General features: G+C 34.5%; 1 protein-coding gene across 4 annotated transcripts in view; it reads left to right on the top strand.

Moving 5' to 3' along the window:
* Positions 1-24430, top strand: part of USP9X (ubiquitin specific peptidase 9 X-linked) — a 111229-nt gene that overhangs the window by 23766 nt on the left and 63033 nt on the right. For all 4 annotated transcript variants that reach the window (XM_090265231.1, XM_090265229.1, XM_090265230.1 and 1 more), the window contains exons 2-11: positions 7129-7382; positions 11049-11194; positions 13261-13340; positions 14362-14474; positions 15724-15942; positions 17865-17980; positions 18168-18419; positions 18495-18633; positions 21099-21251; positions 22636-22740. In XM_090265231.1, coding sequence (XP_090121357.1) covers positions 7287-7382; positions 11049-11194; positions 13261-13340; positions 14362-14474; positions 15724-15942; positions 17865-17980; positions 18168-18419; positions 18495-18633; positions 21099-21251; positions 22636-22740 — 1419 coding nt within the window. In that variant the 5' untranslated portion in view covers positions 7129-7286. The remainder of the gene's footprint in view (positions 1-7128; positions 7383-11048; positions 11195-13260; positions 13341-14361; positions 14475-15723; positions 15943-17864; positions 17981-18167; positions 18420-18494; positions 18634-21098; positions 21252-22635; positions 22741-24430) is intronic.

The following is a 24430-nucleotide window of genomic DNA, read 5'->3' as shown; positions in this document are numbered from 1 at the left end:
AGCAGTGGCTGTACATAATGATTTAGTGACAGAAATTGGGGGGAGTGATATAGAATATGGGCATTTAGCTCAAGTAACATATTTGAATTTAACATAAATTAATTAAACATCTTCGTTTGCATTAACTTGAGTTACTGATTGGATGTGAACTAGCATCACACTGGGGGAGGGTGCTGTGCTTAATATAATATGCTGCTTTGACTGGTTTTGTGTATAATTTATCATAATGTGTGATAAGAATGATTGAGTCCTGTGCTAATGATAATGGCAGTGCTGGTAGAGTTTGGAGAAGACCTTTACTCTTGAGCAAAGGCTACATTTTAACGTTGCTTAGGAATATTTAGGTTTATAGCTGTGGGCTCAGCTCTTGAAAATAACTTGCTGCATTTCAAACTGTAATGTGAAATTTCATCTCCCCATTGGACAATAATTTTTATAACATGGTTTTTTATTATGTCATATTTCTTAGGAATACAGCTATTGTGTTTTAGAAGAAAAGCCTGTGGTGGGTAGCCATTAGCGATGACATAGAAGAATATTTAACATTGGAAAATTAAAAGTAGAGTGAAAAGTCTAGTTTTATAAGGTGTGTTTGTGCATTAAAAACATTTCAAAGGTTTATCTTCAAAGTGGGGATATGGTGAGATTAATGGTAGTTTTCTTCCTTATTTTCCAACATTTATGAATGTATGACATCAAAGTTAAAAATGTAGACCCTTGGAGCCTGTACTGTCTGGGTTAGAAATCCTGGCCCCTCCATTCTTACTGTTTATTTACCCTGTCCCAGTTTCTTTACTCCTGAAATGAGCCTAACAATAGGCTTGTTCTGAGGATTAAATAAATTTATACATACAACTTGCTTACAGTAGTGTCTGACACAAAGTAAGTACTCAAATGTTAGCTATTATAATCACTCTTAATAAGGAAATTTTTATCTAAAATTTGAAGTACATCAGCCTGGCCGTGCTGGTATTAAAATTAGGGAATGAAAGACAATGTTGGAAAAATAACTTCGGGCCAATTGTGAATGACTTGAATAATAAAGAGTTCTGATGTAAAGGTAAAGAGGAGGAAGCCAGTAACTGTTTGAGATTTAAAATTTTGGGAGATTAGTTTAGCATTGATATACTAAACAGATTGGTAGTGTGGAGACCAGCCAGTATTTTGTTAAAATTGGAATCTAGCCTATAGTGGTAGGAATGGGGGTGGAAAAGATAACATTGGACACATCATTAAAAAAGAATTGATGGAGATGGGAAAGGGTTTTGACTTCGTTGTTGTTTTTACTACCTACCCCAGCCCCCCATTTTAGTTTTGAGCACCTACCTATTGTATGCCAGTTAATCCTTGGGATTCAGTGATGAACAAAGTGTGTATAATAGCTTCTCTCTTCAGGGAGCTTTTATTTTTTTGGTAGGGAGAGAAATCATCACACAGATGCTATGAAAGAAAATAGCCCTCAGGTATGTTCTGCAACTTTAAGTAAAACCAGGTATAACTAAACCCAATTTTACATAGGCTAATTGATCAAACAAGAGTAAAGTTCCTTGGACATCTCATCAACATTATGAGAAAATGATGTTGAGATACTTGAAGACCTGTACTTAATAAATTCTGTCAGGAGAGTTGCAGGCTCTTGAAAGAGTAGGGGCAAAGGCTCCAGAGGCACCATTGAGGGGAGTACATTTTAAAGGAACAAGAAGGCAAATTAATTAAACTTGGAGTTAGAACAGGCTTTGGGTCTGGTAAGTTGCAAGTTGAGTCTGGAGTTAGGTGTTCAAGTACCTTGTATGCCATTAGGAAGTGCCAGTAGTTTGGTCTTTATCCTGGTCTTTGAAGGTTTTTAAGCAGGGCCATGACATGATACGGTTTGCTTTTTATTAAGACTCATGGTGATCCTTTCTAATGCAAAAATATGAAGCATAACTGGAAGGACGGGTGCAGGCCTAACAGAAACCATGCTTTTAAGAGGAAAAATGGCCCTGAAGGTTGTGGTTCAGTTAGTTGGGCATCCTTCAATAAAGCAAAAGGTCGTCGTTTCTATTCCCAGTCAGGGCACACACCTGGGTTGCGGGTTCGGTCCACAGTCAGGGCAGCTTCCAGAGGCAGCTGATAAATGTTTCTGATATCAGTGTTTCTCTTCCTCTGTTTCTCCCTCCCTCCTCCTCTCTTAAAAAAATAAATAATTTTTTTTAAAAATTATACATTTTACATTAAAGATTAAAGTTACATAATTTAAGTATTCTATATACTAGGTATTAATTACAAAATAATAGTCTAAGATAGTTGTAATTAAAAGTTTTCATTTTGTAGTCAGCAAAAGTAGTGAGATCTAATGTCTGGTGAAGGCTAAGCACAGCTTGTGTTTCACAGTTAGGTCTTTTGCCTCTGGTGAGTCAGTTATTTTAAGAAGGGGAAAAGGGTCATAGATGTCAGACATAGAAGGCATTAGAAAGGAAGAAAAATAATTGAGTAATTTCCCTTTTGATTTTGGCACATAAAACCAGAATAGGTAAAATTCACGAGTAAGGTAGCAGCTATGGATGAGTTTAAGGATGGTCTGTCAGATTGTTCTCTAAGAAACTCATTCTGATGTTTGGTAAAGGAAATGATTTGTTTGGAGTGTTGGACTTGTTGCTTATTGTCTCTGTCCTCAGTCTGTAATGTCAGTTCCACAAGAACAGAGATTTACCTGCTGTGTACTGTAATAGTCCCTTATATTTAAAACAGTGTGTGGCCCATTGTAGGTGCTCAGCATGAATTTCTTAAATGACTAAGCTTTGGGTTTAACTTTTTTGGATCAAAAGAAAAATTTACGAAGAAATGGAATCCTTAGTGTGTGCTAGTATCATATATATGGAATTGTAGAGCATTTCAGTGGGCTATATAAAAGGAGAGAGAGATTATAGACTATAGGGAACATTTGAGCAGAGATAGAATAATGATTGGGTAGAGAAGGCGCTTTCTTCTTTGTCCTGAGGTTTCTCTGGTATTAAGGACCTCCCATTGAAAGCTGATAGGGAAATTCAGTTCTGTAAAGTTTAAAATAACTAATAAGTGGTTTGCTGCTTATGAACTACTAAATCATTTAAAAGAACTTAATGCCAGTCTTTATCCAGGTAAAGGTGATGCTTTCCCCATCTTGGAGGATGTTGAGGTGCTAAGTTTGAGTACGGAAAAATGCCGTGTGTTCTAAAGGCATTCTGATATTGCTATTGTGGTTATATTTTGCATTGCAGAAAATGCAAGGAGCATTCTGAAAAAAATATGAGTGACGGGGAGTGGTGTGGGTAAGAACAGTGACCCTTGTAGTAATGTTGTTTTTCTAAAAAGTATTTCTGTAGGAAGTGGTTGTTAATTGTGTCAAATTTTACATGATTTGAATAATTATTGAGTGTCTTTAGTTCTGGTTAGTGTGCTGCTGCTTTGACTTGGTAGAAAGCTTGTTCTAGCCCTCCTAGGTGTGCCTAAATCTCCTGTTAGAGCCTTGAGACTGCTGCTATAAATCAAGTTAAAGCAGCAATGCCAATGGGGGGAATCCAGTGTATTTCTTCCGTTTGGATTTATTAAGAAAGGTCACAGTATTATTCTTGAATAACTTAGTTGTAGCATATCTTGGATAACTTTTTTCTATTCAAACCTTTACAAAATATATCTTAAAATATTGAAATTCTTCAAATATTCAAGAACCCTTCATAGTACTTATAAAAAGGGAACAAAAAATTACATTTAAAAAAAATCACTGTGTGCTTGCTTTTTACCAAACACCTTTATTAAAATAATTCTCATGGCATTTTTGTGGGTAGCATTACCTCAGTTTTAAAGACCTGGGAAAATTGTGAGAGTGCTTGTTACTGGCCTTTAGAATAGGCAGTTTGTAAGTGGCAAGGTGGGATTTTGAACAAGTTATATTTGAGTCCAGAAAAGTTTTAATTGATTCATACCAATTTCTTACTCTAAATGTCCCAGCCTATCATATGGAGGAAAATATATTCAATTCTTAGGTGGTAGCAGAGAGAGATGGCTGTTAAAAGTAAGCAGAATAGTGTGTTTTGCTGAGACCTGATGTACCTGCCCAGTAGTACTGGAAATCTAAAAATGTAGAGAACTGACAGAAGTAGAAGAAATCTAGAAAACAAAAAGATAATAAGGTGCAACTATGTAAGAGATAGGGATGGCAAGCAACTTGAAGCTTTGCTGATGGAGTATAAAATGATTTAGTTCTGAGATCTGCGAGAAAGGTATTTTGTTTGAGGGAGGGGTTTACTCATGGCCACCTTTATTTAAAGGGATAGTCCCTAAATTAGCCACAGAATACTTTTGTGTAGAATAATTTGTCTCCTGGCTTTTGATTTGTCTAGAGGTGGAGGATTATTGGGATACATATAAATGGAAGGATGTTGAGTATAAATGAACAAAACATGAAAATGTAATTTTAAGATATTTTAACTCAAATGTTCTCTGAGTGTTAAAGGACTGCAAAACAAGGGAACAGTCAGTGCTATATACGTAAAAATTTATTGTGGGAAAATACAACAAAATTTACTATTTTATACAATGGCATTAAGTACATTCACATTGTTGTGCAACCATCACCACCATCCATCCCCAGAACCTTTTCATCTTCCCAAACTGAAACTCTGTACCCGTTAAACAATAATTCCCCATTCCCCTCTGATAAAACTACCTTTCTACTTTTTGTCTCTTGAGTGTAGGTACCTCATGAAAGTGGAATCGTATTTATCCCTTTGTGACTGGCTTATTTCCTTTTTAATACTAAATAATATTCCTTTGTATGTATATACCACATTTTGTTTATCTGTTCATTTGTCCTTGGGTTGCTTTCTGGAAAAACGGTGATAGAATTAATTCTAGACTTGTTAACTTTTCTTCCTGTGCTTTGGTCACATCACTTAGAGCATTGGTTTTCTAATTTATAGAAAAATACCACTTAATTTTTGTGTGCCTCAAGTTTCATTGTTGCCCCCTACCCAACCCCCCAGACTTGCCCCACACTTGGGAATATGTTATGCTACTTCTCAGCCCCCAGTGTTGTAGACCACCCCCTCCACTCTCAGAAGATGGTAAGGGGGGGTGGCCTCCCAGGTAATGCTAATGAATCCATCCACTTCCACTGTTCTGTGAATAATTAGCTCTGTGTTCAAGTACCCCCAAGTTTTGCTTTCCATTCCAGACTTAGAGTCAACTCTCTAGTGGATGTATTCACTCTGCTACCCTTACCACTTCCCCTTTAAAAAGAAGTAGAAAGGAAACCTGACTTATATAAGCCTAAGGAAGCTCAGTTTCATAAGGCAGGCTGGGGTGCTGGCAGCCAGTTGTCTTATGCTGAGAATGAAGAGCAAGATGCAGGAGTTTGATTTGTCAATTCGTAGAGCATTGATGTCCTGTGGTTCAGACCTCCCCATTTTCCAACCCCCCCCCATCAAATATATATCTTCACAAAGCTTTGCATGTAATTTTATGGGAGTTAATCTTCAAATTATCCGTATACCTCAGTTAAGCAATTTGGTAGGTTAGACACAGCAGTTGATGACAGAGAATGGAAGAAGTAAAAGGACATTCTTTATATTAAGGTTTTTGGAGAAGGGAAGGGCAGTAAGGAACATTCAAACATATTTATAGGCTAAGAATAAGGCATCCAGGAAAAGATAAGAGGGAATGATTGGAACATCACCCATTGGGGACAGTATGTAGTGGGATTTTGAATCCAGGTTGGGGAGCAAATTTGAAATGGAGAAAAATGAAGTTCATTTGGTTTGGTTAGCTGATACTTGGAGTGGTAAGAAAAAAGTTGTTCACATAATTTACCAGTGTACCAAAAATAGCTAAAGATAGACAAGTTTCTTCAGGTTTTTAAGATTATCTACTTCACATAATTTTTTGTAATGTAGGGTGTATTAAAATGGAAAACAAAAGTGAAAGACTGCTATCATGTAATCTTTTAATTCATTTTCCACTTTACTTTTGAAAGATTTTTTTGTCTGTTTTCAACCTCATTGGTACTTGATATTATCAGTCTTGAACTTTTTTTTTTTGTTACACCAATAGATAAATGAAACAAAATCTTAGAACCCCACCTCTGGCTTAAGTGATTATATTTAAATTTGAGGTAAACATTGGACTGTTGTGTAGTAAATAAGAATTTGGTTGCCTTACTTACAAAATATATATCTCTAACCAGTCAGCTAAAGTTCTCAATCTTTTTGCACATTACAGTCAGTGACCAGGTTTTGTTGTTGTTGTTGTTGTTGTTGTTGTTGTTGTTGTTTTTAAGTACTGATGCCTAGACTTTACTCACATGTATTGCAGTTCATTGAATCTGGAGAGGTGTTTGGACATCAGTGTGTTTTAAAGTACCTCAGGTGATTTTACTGTGCAGCTAAGGATGAGACCCATTGGTCTAATGAATATAAAATTGAGAGTTTGCTGCCATTCCTCTCTCTATATATACCTTTGCCAGGTAGTAACAGTTGCGGTCTATAGCCCTATAACCCTGTCATGGCTGTGGGAGTTCATGTGGTCAAAACCTTACCAAGAATGGAGAGTCTTGGCCACTGGACAAATTCAATTGTATTAGAATAATAGTATAGTTTGAACCCTCTCCAAAGAAAAATTCACCCAAAGTTTAAAGTTTCTGTTAAAACCACTTGTAAGCTTGTTTAAAAATCATTTGGTACCAGTGATGAATGCTAGCTGTGCATTGCTTCCTGAAAAGTTTTAAAAATCAGTTTTTATTGCCTTTGTCTTGAATATATACGTTTTTATAATTATTTAAGGCATTAGCAAATTGAAGACAGTTTTTGCCATTCCATGATTGAATCCAAATGAACTAAGTACATTGGTAATGTCTTTGGAATCCCAGGAGAAAACTGAAACATTATCTCCTAAGGCTATACTTTCATGTTTCTTTGATATAACACATGATATACCGTTATCAGTTTATTAAGTTGAATATACTAGTAATGAAACTTGAGCTTTTCACTTTGCCCTCTCATTTATTTAGCCACCTTCTCCTGTCTAGATTCACTGGTAATATTAGGTTTGAACAGTTCCTTAATTCGTGTTTTTTATATCTAAAACAAATTACTTTTTTTCTTCTACTTACAGGTTATGCAATGGTCTGTGCAAGATGGTTTATTCTTGAATTGGAGCTTTCTAAGACTGACAAATGCTGGTATTTCATCTTCTATAAGTGGACTATAATTTCTTTCCTCAAGACAACTACATAAGCAGACAAAATTGCAAAAATCTGCCCTGTGTCGAGTATGACAGCCACGACTCGTGGCTCTCCAGTAGGAGGGAATGACAACCAGGGCCAGGCTCCTGATGGACAGTCTCAGCCCCCCCTCCAACAGAATCAGGTAGGACTTTAATTAAAGTTATGATGATATGTCTACAATGGGATATTTAAATAACAGCATGTTCTGAATAATCGTTGCAACAACTGTAAAACTTATTTTAGAAGATAAGTATGATATTAGTTACTGTCTTACACAGTAACAAGAAAGCTCAAGTGTTGTAGATGGTAACACCTGAGTAATAGCTCTTCTTTTTCTGATGTCTTATACTGTCAGTCATCATTAAAATTACTTAAAACTGTGTGTCAGTTCTGGAGCAAAAAATCAAATCATCCACAGCCTGTGGTTAAGGGCGTGGATTCAAGTCATACTGCTTGTGTTCAAATTTTAACTTTGCACCATACTAGCTTTATCAGTTGGTAAATTATATAACCTCTAAGCCTCAATTTTTCATCTGTAAAATGGAAATAACAACAGCATGAGTACAAGTTTTAAAGAGGATCAAGTGAAATAATATTTGCAAGGAACTTAAAGTATATTGTGGTATCAAGATTTTATGCTGGTCTGTAAATTCAGTGCGATATTCTTTTTATGTTTTCTGGATGAATTTGTGTAAGATTTCTGTTATTCTTTTAATTGTTTGGAAGATTTTACTGGTTTACCATCTGGCCTGGGGTTGTATATGTGGAAAGGTTTTGGAAAAAAATTTTTTTTTTAAATTTTTTCTAGGTAGAGAGGCAGGGAGGGAGAAAGAAAGGGAGAGAAACATCCATTAATTGTTCCTGCATAGCCCCGACTGTGGACCTCACCCACAACCTTTTGGTTTGCAAGACAGTGCCCAACTGAGTCACACCAGCCAGGGCATTTTGATTGGTTGATTGATTGATTGATTCTAGACAGAGGGTAAGAAAGAGAGGAAGAAGCATATTGATCTGAATGTGGAAAGGTTTTGATTGCACATCCAACTTTTTCTTTAGTAGGAGAATTTTCTGATTTCCATGTCTGTGGTGTTGACATCTCCTTTTCCATTTCTGATAATTTGTGTTCTCATCGCTTTTTTAGGGACTTATCAGTTACATTAAAACTTCCCCAAACCAACTTTTTGGCTTTAATATTTCTGGAATAGAAGTTTAAATAATTGACATTCAGCCTTTTCTAATTTATACAGTTATATATTGGGAATTATTAATCTGAATAAGACAAACATAAAAACTTGTGATATGCATGTGAATCACAGACGTACTGCTTATGTTTGGTACATGTTTGTGTAAGATTGTATATGAATAAGTTTTTAGGCAAAGGTATTGTTATTGTTGGGTATGTTCTTCCATTTGTCATTTGGGGATAAGTTCTAATTGTCCAGCTGTAATAGAGTAGATACTCTCTGTTACAAGTATGATAGAGAAGAGCTGTGCATGCACTCTTTCTCTCCCCCCCCTTCCCTCCCTTTCTTCCTGTCCCTCTGCCATTTTAGAGAAGTAACCAAGTCAGCTTTAATTTTTTTCCAAATAAATGTGATGACTTGATTTCTTTATTCTCCATTTCCACTTTTAAGACATAACAGTACTTAAGTATATGGTCACAGGTCTTGGACAGAGTTAAGTCTTTCCTGTATCATAAATTTGTTAGCCAGTATTCAGGTTTCTTTAAACAGTCTAAAGTTGGATGTCAGAGATTTCTAATTTTAAACCAGGAGCTAGTATTAAAGTTGCAGTGTCTTTTGCTCTCTTTTTTTCCCAAGTTTTATGCCTGCATTGTGCAGAGATCCCTAATGTCGTTTGCAGTGTTTGTGACTTGCATGACTGAATTCAGAGAAAATTAAACCTCTACTCTAACCTTACTTTTATTTAAGATATTCTTGATAATTCTTAGACCTCTTGAGTTTGTGATATTCAGCTTAATATTATATATGCATCTGTGTTATGTTCTCTTCTAATAGATCTTTACATTTTGGAATATGACTTATGATTTAAACAACAAAGCAGCAAAATAAATTACAATCTTAACTGTAGAGTGCCTCCTTCATTTTCTTAATTTACTTTTTAATGTTAGAATTTTAGTTTTTTTCACAAGATTTGACACAATTGGAGCAAGAGGAAACTATAGCATTAATCACTTCCCAACTTAAAGCTTTATTTTGGAATTTCCAAAATCAGGTTTTTCCACTTAACATACACTATTTTTTAAAAGGATGTTCTCACAGGGGAGAATTTTGGTCTCTGGTATTATGTAGTAAAACTTTAGTGATACATGAAATAACCTTGGCAAATGCGCTGTGGGTGAATGAACACTCTTGGGTACTGTTGCTGGAATGGTGCAAACTTTTCAGAGTGGAATTTGGCAATATATATGTCAGTAGCACTAAAAGAAATAGTTTCTACTGTTGTAGTAATTACAAGTCCCGGGTCCTATCCTAAGGAATGACTGAAATTCAACACAAAGATTTACATGTGAAAAGACTCGTTGCAGCTCTGTTTATCTTAGCAATAGAAATTGCAAAATACGCAGTATTCCTTAATTTAATTCATTTCATGTTATATGGCCATTAATCAACTTTTATAAAAGATTCTTAGTGATACAGGAAAACACTCAAATGTCCAATGGAAAAGAACGCAGGCTTAAGCAGGTTATATACATACATACACGTACACATACACACACACAGGGTTTTTTGGCTCGTAGAATAAAGATGGCAAGGAAATAATTTTAACTGTAATAGGTGCTTATCTGTTGATGTAGTACTATAGGTATTTTAATTTTTTTGTATTTACAGTTTCTATGAGCATGTATATAGGGATGGGTAAAAGAATGTTTATAGTTGTGAGTACATAAAAGTTTATGCTTTTATTATTTTTCATACATACTGCATATGAACAGCTGTAAGTCTACTTTTGCCCACCCTTCTATAATAGGTATTATACCAGGAAGAAAGTGGTTTTTTAAAAAGTTGTAAACCAGACTTCCTAAATTAAATATTTCCATTGCAAATATTTCTGTTGGGCTTCTACCACTTGAATTCTGTGCTATATAGATATTTTTGCCTTAAGTCCAGCTCTATAGCATATGCAAAGTGTTTGCTATGTTAAGTATAAAAGTTTGCTGTTCAGTTGCAAATTGACTCTGTGAGTTCATATATAAACTAAAGCATATTAATGCAGTTGTCTTCAGTACAAGCATTTGCTTACACAACTGTTCAATAAGTGCTAAAATGATAAGGAAGGGGGCTTCTCTGAAAGGGCCATCAACTTCTAGTGGATAGAAAATTAAAGAACTGGTGAGTGAAAATCAGCTTAAAATTTAGATTAGTTACAATTTTTAATCTGTAAAATGTGATGCTTCCTATTTGTATAATAATTTATATCATGGTGGGAAACGAAAGCAGAGAAGCAGTATATATTGTGATTAAGAACACAGACTTCAGAATTAGATCTAGATTGAAATCCTGACCACGGAGTTGGAGCTTTGTAACCTTGGGCTAATTAATTATTGTCTGAGTTTTTTCATCTATTAAATGACAAGTTGCTTCCTTAGGCTGTTGAGAATTAAATGAAATTATTTTAAAGCATAGTGGCACAGAGAATACCTAAAACATTATAAGCTTACAATGATCATAATATCATCTTGAAAAATTGATATTACTTTCCCTGATCTGTGTTGGTGTTTGAATTATTAGATGTTGTACATAATATTATAGAAAGCTAAATCCGGAATATTTAATTTTCATTTAAGGCTTCATCGCCTGATTCTTCAAATGACAATTCCCCGGCAACTCCCCCAGATGAACAAGGTCAAGGTGATGCTCCACCACAGCTTGAAGAGGAGGAACCTGCATTTCCACATACTGACCTGGCAAAGTTGGATGACATGATCAATAGGTGAGTTGATTTTTGTTTGTTTGTTTTGTTTTGTTTTTCAGTGTTTAATACATAGGAAAAGCAACCCAAGTTTCTCAACATAGTGTTGGTAGCGGAGAAGAAAAAGAGAGTGCACAAGGGATATCATAGTAACCACCTTGCCTCCTTAATAGCCTTAACATCTTAGTCATTGTCAAGTACTTAGAACCTGTGGTTCTTAATGGATTTTTAAATGAAAGGGGGTTATTTCAGATGGATGATAACCATAGCTGGTGTGTTTCCGAAGTAGAACTGTGTGTGTAATTTCCCCTTTTGAGAGTTCACGAAGATTTTTTTGTCACTGTTATGTTGGTTGCTAGGGTTACTAGATGACTTTAATAAATTTTGCATCACCCTGAGGTAAAGCAGGTCATAAAGAGATTGAGTTATTCAGAGTCTGTCCTTGTGAACCCTTGACCATTCTGAGGCATTTATCTATCTCAGCTCTTTGTTTCTCTTGATCCTCATCTCAATGGGCAGTTCATAGTAAAAGTGTTTATACATGTAGTACAAACATATCCTCTCCAACCTCCCTGCCCCCGATTATTTAAAGGACTAAGAGAATGAAAGTTTAAGCTAGGCAAGAAAAAGATTTAAAGAAGATAAGGGAAGAGCATATGGGGGAACCTCAAATGGCTGTCATATTCACCAGACTGTGGTCTCAACCAGTGGGTGCTAGGGACTTGTGACAGCCCCCCAAGAGGAAAGTAAGGAAAACACACATACTTATAGGCACTTGCCTTACTAAGTTTTTGTTGTTGTTGTTGCTTCACTTTCAAAAAGTCAGTTAATACTAATATAATGGCAGGGGGACTAAAAGAAAACCCTTTGCAATTAAAAAGAAATTCTGGTTACATAAATACTTTTATCGTGCATTCTTAAACAGAAATATTATATTGATAAAGTTCTCTAATTTCCTCCTTATGTACATACATCCTAACCAAAAATTAGTATTAACAATCAGGAGTACAGTCTTTAGATTATGTTTGCATTTACTATCATATGTACTATATTGATTTTTCTACTTCATCTTGAATATTTTTCCTATTAATATATATTTAACTTTGTTTTTAATGGTATATTTTAAAGAGCACATGTGATTCTGGCAGGTGCCTATAGTGATGGTATACAGATGAATTAGTCAAACAAAAATTGTATGAAGTTGTTTGTAATGTTCCTGACCATTCTCTATAGCAGAGATATCATAGCAAAAGGTTGTACTGTTTGTTTTTGATCTCTTTCTAGTGATTGGTTATTCTTAGTAAAGTATACTGTTTATGCAGACTCCAGGACAATGTCACATATTTTCAAATCCTCAGGGGAAGAGAAATACAAATGGTGTTATTTTATGTAAATAAAGACAGTGACAAAGGTGGTATACATTTGTTTATATTATGTGGTCCTGCAGCACTTTTTGTGAGAACACAGGAGACTTGGATGAGGGTGAGGAGAAAGGGGCTGGGCTGGTAAAGGATTCTAGATGTTGGGCTTCCACTGGGACCAGAGAAGGCATCATCAAGGTTGCTTGCCACATTCTTGTTTGAGGGAGGGAGCAGGTCAGGTATCTGCAGAGGCATAGAGATCTGGAGACTCACCTCTCACTTAGCTAACTTCAGGAAAAATTGATGAACTATGATGAATTGAGGCAAAAATCAGTCATTGCCACCAATTTTCTTCTTCGTGAGGAAATTGAAGACAACTAAGTGGCTCATCATAATGTCTTCTAACCTGAATCCTGAAAGAACACTGCTATGAACTCTTTAACAATACCTTATCCATTTAATTGACATTTGATTATACAGTAGTTTTTATTCTATTATTAAAATTTTATTTTTTTCACCTCTCTCACAGGTATATCTTTTGTTTTACAATTCCTCAAAAATGTTGTTTGTATCTTACATTACAAAGCAGATATTCTGCCAAACTTGTTTTAATATTTTAATGATATTTTAATATTTTAATGATGAGGTAATTAGAATTAGCAACTCATTTAAACTGTCTCTTTTAGTGCACTGATAAACATCTTTTTATGTTTTTAAAACTTTCAGGCCTCGATGGGTGGTTCCAGTTTTGCCAAAAGGGGAATTAGAAGTGCTTTTAGAAGCTGCTATTGATCTTAGTAAAAAAGGTAAGTTTGAATGTTGTTAGGCTTTCTGTATTGTGTGCTACTACGTATCCTTTCATGTTGTCTTTTAAGACTTTATTTTCCTCTCTTATGAACATTTAATGTATATTTCTAGACTAGAACATCTAACAAAGATTTTTTGCCATAGCTCATGACTTATACCTAGAGCCACGGGTTCATGTCCTTTGGACAGCCTTTACGGGTGTTTGTGAACTTCCTGAAGTTATACATGAAATCTGTGTATATGCATACTTAAAGCAAACTGTCTAGCTTTTTGTGTTATACATAGAAGTTGTTTGATTTTTCTCTAAAAAATAAGGTCAGTTTGGAAGACAAGGTCAGTTTTTTATACTTTCAATAAGCCTATGAAAAGGAATCTGCTCTTTCTTTTTGTTGTCTAGAAGTAAAAGCTTCATGTTGGGATTAATCATTTTTTTCAATGACTTTGGTCTGCTTTAGGTACAGTTGAATTCTCTTTAGCAAAGGACTAGCGTTGTAGTATTCTCTCTTCAATTTTCAGAAATTGGAGGTGAAAATAAATGGCAGTAACATTTCAGTTCTGAAATAGGGTAGCCATGGATATGTTCTAATTATCCATAGGCATTATCACAATTGATTATTGTAAAAGTTAATATTTTTAGTACCTTGCTTAAATAATCTAAAAGACTATGAAAATGCGTTATCAGATTACAGTTATTTTCCACTGCTCAAACTTCTTTTGTTCATTTACATATTTTTTCATCAATTCAGCAAAATTTTTAAGATTATTGGACATGGATCTCCTCCACCTCTATATTTCTTATCTGGAGCTATGAGGGTTATCTTAGGGAAGTTTCATATATTTTTTTTTTTAAGTAAAGTACTGGGTTTAAATGTCATCTCTTCTATAATTAAAATCTCAAAGCTAGTCTGCATTTGTTTAGCTGTCGGTGAATTGTTTACAATTATTTATTACCTTTTATTGGGCATCATAAGACAACCAAAGAAATCTTCTGTTTACATTATTTTTTTCCCCTTTTCCTAGGCCTTGATGTTAAAAGTGAAGCCTGTCAGCGATTTTTTCGAGATGGGCTAACAATATCATTCACTAAAATCCTTACAGATGAGGCAGTGAGTGGCTGGAAGTTTGAAATTCATGTGAGTCTTGCATTTGACTTTTTAAAAATCTAATCTACATAATGATACTTGTGCTTTCTCTCATTCATACACACATAAATATGTATTCGATTATATATTTGATCTGGTTGAATTTAAAAGGTCTGAAAATGTGAAACTTTTAAAATACTTTTTGTAAATTATAATTTCCATTGAAGGAAGCATGAGCAATCATTTACAATGAGTATGAGATGCAGAATTAGGAATCTTCTATTTAATCTGTCTCCTTGGTTCTTGAGTGCCTTGTGACCTTAGGCGAGTCACCACATTTCCTTGAAAATATGATGCTATCATTCATGAGATGCACCACTCACTTATTTCATGTACCACAATGGGGAATCTAATATCTGTGACACAAAGGGATAACGCAGAGAACTAACCCTACCATACAGAGACAGGAAAGAATCCTACATGCCTCAACTTTGGCATGTGGTAGAGGTAAGAACAGAAAATTTAAACCACAAGCCAGTATTCAAACATATTTGTAGTCTGAATTCAAATTGTAGTTGCAATACAAAAAACTCTCAAATGGAGAATTTAAAGTGTACTCAAGTTGGCGGTGTCACCAAGTGACTGGCAGAAGCAAACACAAATCTTCACATATCTTCAGTCTAGGAAAATGTACTGTAAGTATAGAAATGGAAACTTTGGAAGTAATGTCACAGTATTGCATCAAGGCTTAGCAAATCTACTTCATCTTGGATAATTGACATTGTTTAGATTTTAGAATTGTTGCTGCTTTTATATAAATTCCGTGGGCTATGGGATGTCCAGAGAGCTGGTAAAACATTATCTCTGGGTATTCTGTGATTAGTATTTGAACAGACAAAGTAAAGAAGATTCAGCTCATCAGTGTGGGTATCACTCAGTCTTCTGAGGGTCCTGCCCTTGGACATTGCCGAGCTCCTCCTGGGTCTCAAGCCTTTGGATTCAGACCAGGACTCACACAATTAGATGCAAAAACAATGGTAATTTGCATCTTGTTTGTGGACATACAGCATTGCCTTCTTCACTTTGGAAGCCATTACAAATGGCTTTTGAAAGTAGGTACTACGTAAATGTCCTTTGACATGTCAGATTGATTCCAGTATTAGTGAAACATCCAAATGACCTATACAGAAAAATGGAAAGATTATTAAAATATAATTAATTAAGATGGGAAAATGTTTCTGTTTGGAATTGCATTGTTTTGCACTTATAAATCACCTTTTCCCCCTCTTATATATAACAGAGGTGTATTATCAATAATACTCATCGCCTGGTGGAACTATGTGTGGCCAAGTTGTCCCAAGACTGGTTTCCACTTCTAGAACTTCTCTCCATGGCCTTAAATCCTCATTGCAAATTCCATATCTACAATGGTACACGTCCGTGTGAATCAGTTTCCTCAAGTGTTCAATTGCCTGAAGACGAACTCTTTGCTCGGTCTCCAGACCCTCGCTCACCAAAAGTGTGTTGGTTTGTTATTTTCAAAATTAAATATTACAGTTCTGCTATGCTATAGAACTTTAATCCAAACCTATTAACATGGGGAAGAATAAGTTCATATTGCCTTTTTTTTTTTTTTTAAGATTTTATTTGTTATTTATTTTTAGAGAGAGGGGAAGCGAAACATCAATATGTGGTTGCCTCTTCCAACTGGGGACCTGGCCTGCAACTCAGCCCTGTACCCTGACTGGGAATCGAACCAGCTACCCTTTGGTTTGCAGGCCAGCACTCAATCCACTGAGCCACACCAGCCAGGGCTATATTGGTCTTAAAGGGATTCTGCATTATTTTGTTTTGGGTTTTCTTTTCAGCTTTATTGAGGTATAATCAACAAAATAGTTTTGGACTATACATTTTTTAAAGCTTTAACTGTGTAGTTAGTCCCCAGTGTCTTCTGCCCAGCCTCTTGGGAAATAGTGATAATTTGAATTAGTATAAAACAGGCCATGTTTTTTCTTTTAAATAAGAGTAGGAGATTACTTTTTTGACCAAGGCCACGATCATTTCCAAGATTTTGACTCCCAAGATCAAGTATATCCTATAAGTGTCTAATGTGTCATAAAAGTAAAATCACAGACATTATAAATGAAAGCAAAATAGTAAAACAAATTATCAATGAAGTATATAGTATAATAAATGTAATGATGTAAAAATTCTCCACTGTAAATTTTTATACCAGCATAAACAGCATACACTTTAAAATATACCCTTAAGTATAACTTAATATAATTATAAATATTATATAGTTAACAATATAGTTTATAATTTTAGAATTCAGGGAGATATTTTTAATATTGTAGGCCTTATAGAAAGGAAAAACCAGCCAGGAAAATTTCATAAATTTTTAGATACATTTTATACTTACATCTATATAACATTTTAATTCATGTTAAGTTTTTAATATGTGAGCATGTTTTAACTACACAAATTTTTGCCTCTCCTAGTTGCATTGTCCTTTGAGTTACTGCTGTTTCTTTAGGGAAGCCATTGAAAGACAATTCATACTACAGTAGTCCCTTCATATCATGGTTCACTTATCGCGGCCTCACTGTATCGCAGGATTTTTTAAAATATATTTAATTATTTCTTGCGGGATTTTGCGGTACTGTATACGTATGTTGTTAAAGTTACGTAGGTTTAAGAGTGTAGAATATGTTTAAGAACATAAGTAGTGTTTATAAAAGTGTGGAAAAGAATAAGGGGCTGGGAACGGTTTATAAGTGTGTGGGAAGGGTTTATAAAGCCTCAAAATATATATAAATACTAAAATAAATGTGAAGTTCCTACTTCGCAGATTTTCACCTATTGGGGGGGTGTCTAGAATGTAATACTCAAGATAAGTGAGGGAATATTGTATTGCATAGTGGGTACCTCTAAAATGAGAACTTGGTTGCATTTCCATGAGTCGGCAAAAGCATCAACCTGCATGTTCTAGTTAGAAACAGCAGATACAATACCGGGGACTAGTTAACTGTAACAAAAAATGAATTCAAGCATCTTAGTTCCTGAATATCTTTTTACTTTTTTTAAAAGAATCTTTTATCCTCTTAGATTTTTAAAAATATTTTTTCTGATAATGTATTTCCATATGAGCTCTATGAAATAAAAGTATGGCTTCTAATTCCTGTTCACCAGCTATATTGATATGAACAAACAGCTGTGCCTTAGTGATCTAATCTGTACATCTATTTATGCTTCTGTCTCAGGGCTACTGTAAACATAATGCAATATTTTGTTCTTTTTTATTTAAAAAGCTGGTTTTACATAATAATTTTCTTTCAGTGAATTTCCTGTTTTAGTATGTTTCAGTCGAGAAATTACTACATATAGTACTTTTTTTCCCTAAAAGCAGGAAGTTAACGTCTTTCATTAACTGTGTTGCAGGGTTGGCTAGTGGATCTTCTCAACAAATTCGGCACTTTAAATGGGTTCCAGATTTTGCATGATCGTTTTATTAGTGGATCAGCATTAAATGTTCAAATAATTGCAGCTCTTATTAAGTAAGTTAAGTTTTAAAATGAATATTTAGTGCATTATAGACATTGTTAGATAAAAATTGCATTTCTTTTTCAAGTATGGTTTCTTAAACTTGGATTTTTGAAGTTAATATAAATGGTGTGAATTCAGTCCTAATCGATTGTAAGAAATCAAGTATATCAAGAGTAATACTTACCTTTCTTATTTCAGACCATTTGGGCAAAGCTATGAGTTTCTCACTCTTCATACGGTGAAAAAGTACTTTCTTCCAATAGTAGAAATGGTTCCACAGTTTTTAGAAAACTTAACTGATGAAGAACTGAAAAAAGAAGCAAAGAATGAAGCCAAAAATGATGCCCTTTCAATGATTATTAAATCTTTGAAGAATTTAGCATCAAGAGTTCCAGGACAAGAAGAAACTGTAAAAAATTTAGAAATATTTAGGTTAAAAATGATACTTAGGTAAGATATTTACCTCTTGAAATAATTATTTATTGAATACTTAGGATCATATTTAACACTGACTTTCTTTTGCAGATTATTGCAAATTTCTTCTTTCAATGGAAAGATGAATGCACTAAATGAAGTTAATAAGGTAATATCTAGTGTATCATACTACACTCATCGGCATGGTAACCCTGAGGAGGAAGAGTGGCTCACAGCTGAACGAATGGCAGTAAGTCCTTTGATTTTCCTTTCATTAATCTACCCAAAGTTAGTAATATCATTTCAAAGAAAACCTTGAAATTGTGAGGTGTTTGGATTGATTTGTGACTGTTAATCCTGAGAACTTTTGGTAATAACAGTTTATAAATTATTGGTTTTATTAGCACATCTGTGGTAAGTAATTACTAGTGGAGTAGATAAAATGATCTTGGGAATAAATTGGGAAATGTTTGGTACCAAATAAATGAAGTGGCTTGTTGTTCTTTTGACCAGTTCCACTTAAAGATTTTAAAATAGGAAATAAAACTACTGGTATAAGAAATACATGAATTAATGTTTTAAGAACTGAAACACTTAAATTTATATCATTTTGACATTGAAAGTTCAGGAAACTACATATTGCATTTTACTATTGCTAATTAATACTGCTTGTAATTTAAAAAATTTTCCTTTAAAACGAAACTGTTCACCCATTTCTCATTTTACGCCTCTTGCAACCACCAATAATATGTTCTCTGTGGGCTTGTGGGAGTTTTTTGTATGTTTGTTTGTTTGTTTGTTTTGCCTGACTTTGCTTAACATAATGCCTCCATGGTCCATCCACGTTGCCACAAATGGCAAGATTTTATTCTTTTATATGGCTGAATATTTCAGTGTGTGTATACCACAGTTTCTTTATATATTCATCTATCAATGGGCACTTAGGTCGTTCCAATATCTTGGCTATTATAAATAATGTCACAATTAACATGAGAGTGCACACATCTCTATGAAATACTGATTTCATTTCTTTTGGATATACGTTCTGTAGTGGCATTATTGGATCATATAGTAGTTCTATTTTTAATAAATGTCTACCGTTTTCCATACTCTGCACAAATTTACATTCCCACTAATGGTGTACTTGGGTTACCTTTTCTTCATATCTTCGCCAACACTTGTTTTTTGTTGCCTTTTTGATAATAGCCAATTTTAACAGGTGTAAGGAAATATCTCGTCATGGTTTTGATTTGTGTTTCCCCGATGACTAGTGTTGAGCATCTTTTCATGTACTTATAAGCCATCTGTATGTTGTCTTTGGAAAAATATATGTTCAGATTTTCTGCCCATTTTTTTAATTGGCTTTTTTTTTACTATTGAATTGTATGCATTCTTTATGTATTTTGGATATTAGCTCCTTATCAGATATATGATTTGCAGTTATTTTCTTCCACTCAGTAGGCTGCCTTTTAGTTTTGTTGGTTTTCTTTTTTTTTTTTTTTTTAGTTTGATGTAGTCTTCACTCATTTAGTCTTGCTTTTGTTATATTGTAGTTTTAGAATGAAGTGTGCCACTTTAAAAAGATTGGTTGTATAACTTTAGTGCGTACTGTCTGACAGTATTTGCAAGACCTATATAAGAACTGTCCTTGTTCTCAAGGTCACCTCAGTTTAATTGGGGAGGATGATTAGAATATAGAGGATGCCTAGACATTAGCCCCGCTGTTACGGATTTAGATGGTGGACAAAAGGTTTTGTGTATGTTGTTTGTCCACTTTGTGGGAAGTCCAGCATAGAGCTACTTAGAATGTGGTTCAAGGTCTGGTTCTGGTCCTTAAACTGTTGTCAGTCCTAAATGAGTACAAGAAATGGCATTAAGTGTTTATAAGCTTTTGTTGCAGTTTGATATTGCCACGTTTTTATTGTATTTTACAAAAATATCTGCCTGCAACATATTAGAAATAGAAGTGGACCTTTACCAGCTGAGAAGTGTATTTCTCTAGCACATTTTGGGGCTAAATACTTACTATTCTTATTAAGTGGAATATTGTAAAATTATATAGTGTCAACTGTTAACTTTTTGGATTATGAGTTAAGAAATTTTTCCTATTGGTATAGATAGTAAATAAATGCCAGTCAAGCAACATAACATAGTGTTACAGGAACACAGATGTGGGAAGCATGCCACTTTTATTCAGATTTCAGTTCCAACACTTCCAAACCTGTATACTTTTCTATAATAGGATAATATATTCTTCATTGGGATTATTTGGAAAATAAAAAAGCCAATGGATAGGGAATAATAGTATAGTTTGTTGATAAAAGAGAGCAAAACATAAAAAGGGTACTTTTTCACCCAAATCAAAAACAGCATAAGGAATCCAAAGATCCTGAAATGAGTTCTTCACCCACTCTACTTAAACCATGGTGATTGCTGTACTTAAGTACCATTTTTCTGAATAGTGTTGGAGTACAATCTTTTCAATGATTTCACTATTTCTAATACATGGAAGCATTTCTTTGTGTACATAATGAAGTTCCATGGAATTATTGTTTTTCATAATTTTGTATTAGAACAACACATAAGCATATTAGTGTGTTATGTTTTGTAGTTTTTAATTCCTGCTAATGTTTAAAAATGTGACGAGTACTTTTTTTTAAGTTTCTGTGTTTTAATTCCTGTTTTGAAAGAAGTTTCTGAATTATATTTATTTAGGAATGGATACAGCAGAACAATATCTTATCCATAGTCTTGCGAGATAGTCTTCATCAACCTCAGTATGTGGAAAAGTTAGAAAAGATTCTTCGTTTTGTCATCAAAGAAAAAGCTCTGACATTACAAGATCTTGATAATATCTGGGCAGCACAGGTAAGAAATTTAAAATAGTGGCTATTTGGTTTTTGAAAGAAAGAAAGATGGCTAAAAACTAAGGAAATATATTAGTTGTTATGAAATGGGATGAAGGCTTATATCATATGACTGTTAGTATGTTTAAATGCTTGTTGCTTACAGAAATCCTGTAAGGAATCTTTGTGAAATAACTAATATTTTTAAGGTAAAAATATTACATTATTTACTGGGTGTATTTGTTAATTTGTAGGTTTTGAAATAAGTCAAACAGTAAAATACTAAGAAATTTCTCGAAAGAGTATAAGACATCTATAATTGGTTTCTTCATAAACTTAATACAAAGAAAAAAACTCATATCAGGAGAGTTAAATCACTAGATTATTTATAAAAATCTATAATCCCTCTGACCAATATGGCTTAGTCGGTTGGGCATTGTACTACAAAGCAAAAGGTGGCCTGCTCGATTCCAGGTCAGGGCACAAGCGGGGTCAGTCTCCACGCAGGGAGCATAGGGAAGGCAACCAATCGTTGTTTCTCTCCCTCCCTTCTCCCATCCCTTCCCCTTGCTCTAAAAATAAATTAATATCCCTGACTGGTGTGGTTCAGTGGGTTTGGGTGTCGTCCCACAAAGCGAAAGGTCTCTGGTTCATTTCCTGGTCACAGCACATGCCTGGGTTGCTGGCAGATCCCTGGTTGGGGGCGTGTGAGAAGCAACCGACCCGATGTGTTTCTCACACATCAGTGTTTCTCTTCCTTCACCTCTTTAAAAATAAAATCTTTCTTAAAGTAAATAAAATCTTCAAAAATTTATCATTGAAGGATTTATATTTTCAGAAAGAAATAACCTTTTTGGTTCAGAGTGGAAACTGATTCCTTTGATTATCTTAATGACAAGTTTCTACTCATGGAACACTTGGGAAATATTATTGAATTCTAGATGGTAAAGCTTTGTTTTTTTGAATCTATATAAACCAAGAAAGCATTCAGTTTTGCCTCTTAAGTGCTTAAGGTTCCAGTTTTAAAACAATACCATTGGTGTGCCTTGTTTTTCTCCTTCTTGGAATGTTAAAATTGGCACATGAAGTTCAATAATGAAAGGTTCACATGAATTCCCTGTGATGGCCTGAGGGGAAGAGGGGACGAGGGCTGCGTGGAGGTGGGCAAAAGGAATAAATGGGGACAACTCTAATAGTGTAAATAATAAAAATAAAATTAAAGAAATTGAGTTGTCAGGTTTTATATGACAGTTATAAAGCAATTAAAATGTTACAAATTTTTCTCTGTGTTTATACAGATGAAGATGGATATACTTTATTAATTAATAGTGGTCAATAGGCAGTATGCACTACTTACCTGCTGTTCAGATTCTAGTATGCTATGATTTTCTTTGGTTCTTCAATAGGCTGGGAAGCATGAAGCTATTGTGAAGAATGTACATGACCTACTGGCAAAGTTGGCATGGGATTTTTCTCCTGAACAACTTGATCATCTTTTTGATTGCTTTAAGGTAATATTTAAAATAGTAAAGTAGTACCATTTTATATTTAACAGACTTAATTTACTAAATCTGTGAGTTGCTCTTAGCCAGTGGTTAAAGAGAAATCATTTTAAAAATTCTGGTGTGTTCGGGAATCTGCCATTGTTTTCTTTTCCAGTGAGAACTTGATATTTCTTTTTATAATAGCCCTCATAAATAAGGGGTCTTTCCTTCTCCCCCTCCCCTTCAAAAACAAACAAAAAACCTCAGGTTGTTCATTTGGATTTCCTTCTAGCAGTTATTTATCACAGGTTCAAGTGAACTATAGGACTGCAGGGAAGAATGACTGCTCGTGATGAAAAATAAGAGCTGACAGCAGGGGATTACAAATACCTTGGCATTGTAGGATTAATATACATATGCAAATTAGAAATTAAGTTATGGACGTAATGGAAATGTTATTTCTAAGATAATACAGAAGGCCCTATAGTCGTATCTGCCATCATGTACTTTTAAAAGCCTTATTGTACAGTGGTTTCTCTCCAATTGCTAGTATTGGGTTTGTAAAAAAAATCAAATGATTGCTGAATTTATGGATCAAGAACACAAGACCTCATGACAGTGAACATAAAGGGGTATTCTTTTAACAACTGACATTGGGTCCTAAAGGTATCATGTTAAAAATAAAAGTTATACTGACTGCTGGAGAACATAAGTTGCTACAACCAGCTGGAAAAATAGTTTGGTATTTCTGGAGAAGTGTAAGATTATCGTGACTCATCACTTTGACTTCTGAATATATGCTGTAAAAGAAACTCGCGCATATGTGCACCAGGATACACAGTCAACATGTAGGAGGATTATTTGTAATAGCAAAAAACTGCTGTTTAGAATGGATAGATAAATAGTGCAGTTTCCATATAATGAAATACTTTACAATAATGACAATGAGCAAATTTGAGCAACTCAACCACACAAATGAGTCTAAACAGAAGGTTAATAAAAGAAACAAAGTCACAAGAATTCATATACCTTGATTGCATTAAGATTAACTTGAGAAATAGGCCTAGCTGGCTTCTGGAGTGCTAATTACCATGTGTGATTTTTGACCCAGGTAATATTTACACAGGTGTTTACATTATGTTCTGTAATAATAGTATATATTTGGACCATTCTTGATGTATATTTTAGAATAGAAGAAAAATAATACCAGTTATTGGCTTCCACCCTAGATCAATTAAATCTGAATTGCTAGATGGGGGCCTAGGAAACTATATTTTAATCAAGATTCCCAGATGAATCTTACGCACATTAAAGTTGTAAATCATTGCCCTGGCTAGTGTGGCTCAGTGGATTGAGCACCAGCCTAAGAACCAAAAGGTCACCACCAGTTCAATTCCCAGTCATGGTACATGCCTATAGATTGTGGGTTAGGTCCCCAATTAGGGGTGTGCAAGAGGCAGCCAATCAATGTTTCTCTCCCTTTTCTCCCTCCCTTTCCCCCTCTCTAAAAGTAAATAAATAAGATCTTTTTAAAAAACGTTATAAATCACTGCCTCATGAAAAAATTTAGTTTTAGGGGAACAAAGTATTGAGTGAATCTTTTTTCATCTATTGAAATACAGCGAAGGCAGCTGAGGAAATAATAAAATCAGTTATCAAGTGTACTCTATAAAGTTAATTGCCACTCATTTTTAATCTTGAGATGACTTCTGAATTT

Source organism: Furipterus horrens, unplaced genomic scaffold (genome assembly GCF_987537825.1).
Source record: "Furipterus horrens unplaced genomic scaffold, mFurHor1.1.pri manual_scaffold_17, whole genome shotgun sequence".
Taxonomy (NCBI): Eukaryota; Metazoa; Chordata; class Mammalia; order Chiroptera; family Furipteridae; genus Furipterus; species Furipterus horrens.
The sequence above is the reverse complement of the archived record's forward strand: the minus strand, read 5'-3'. Positions and strand labels throughout refer to the sequence as shown.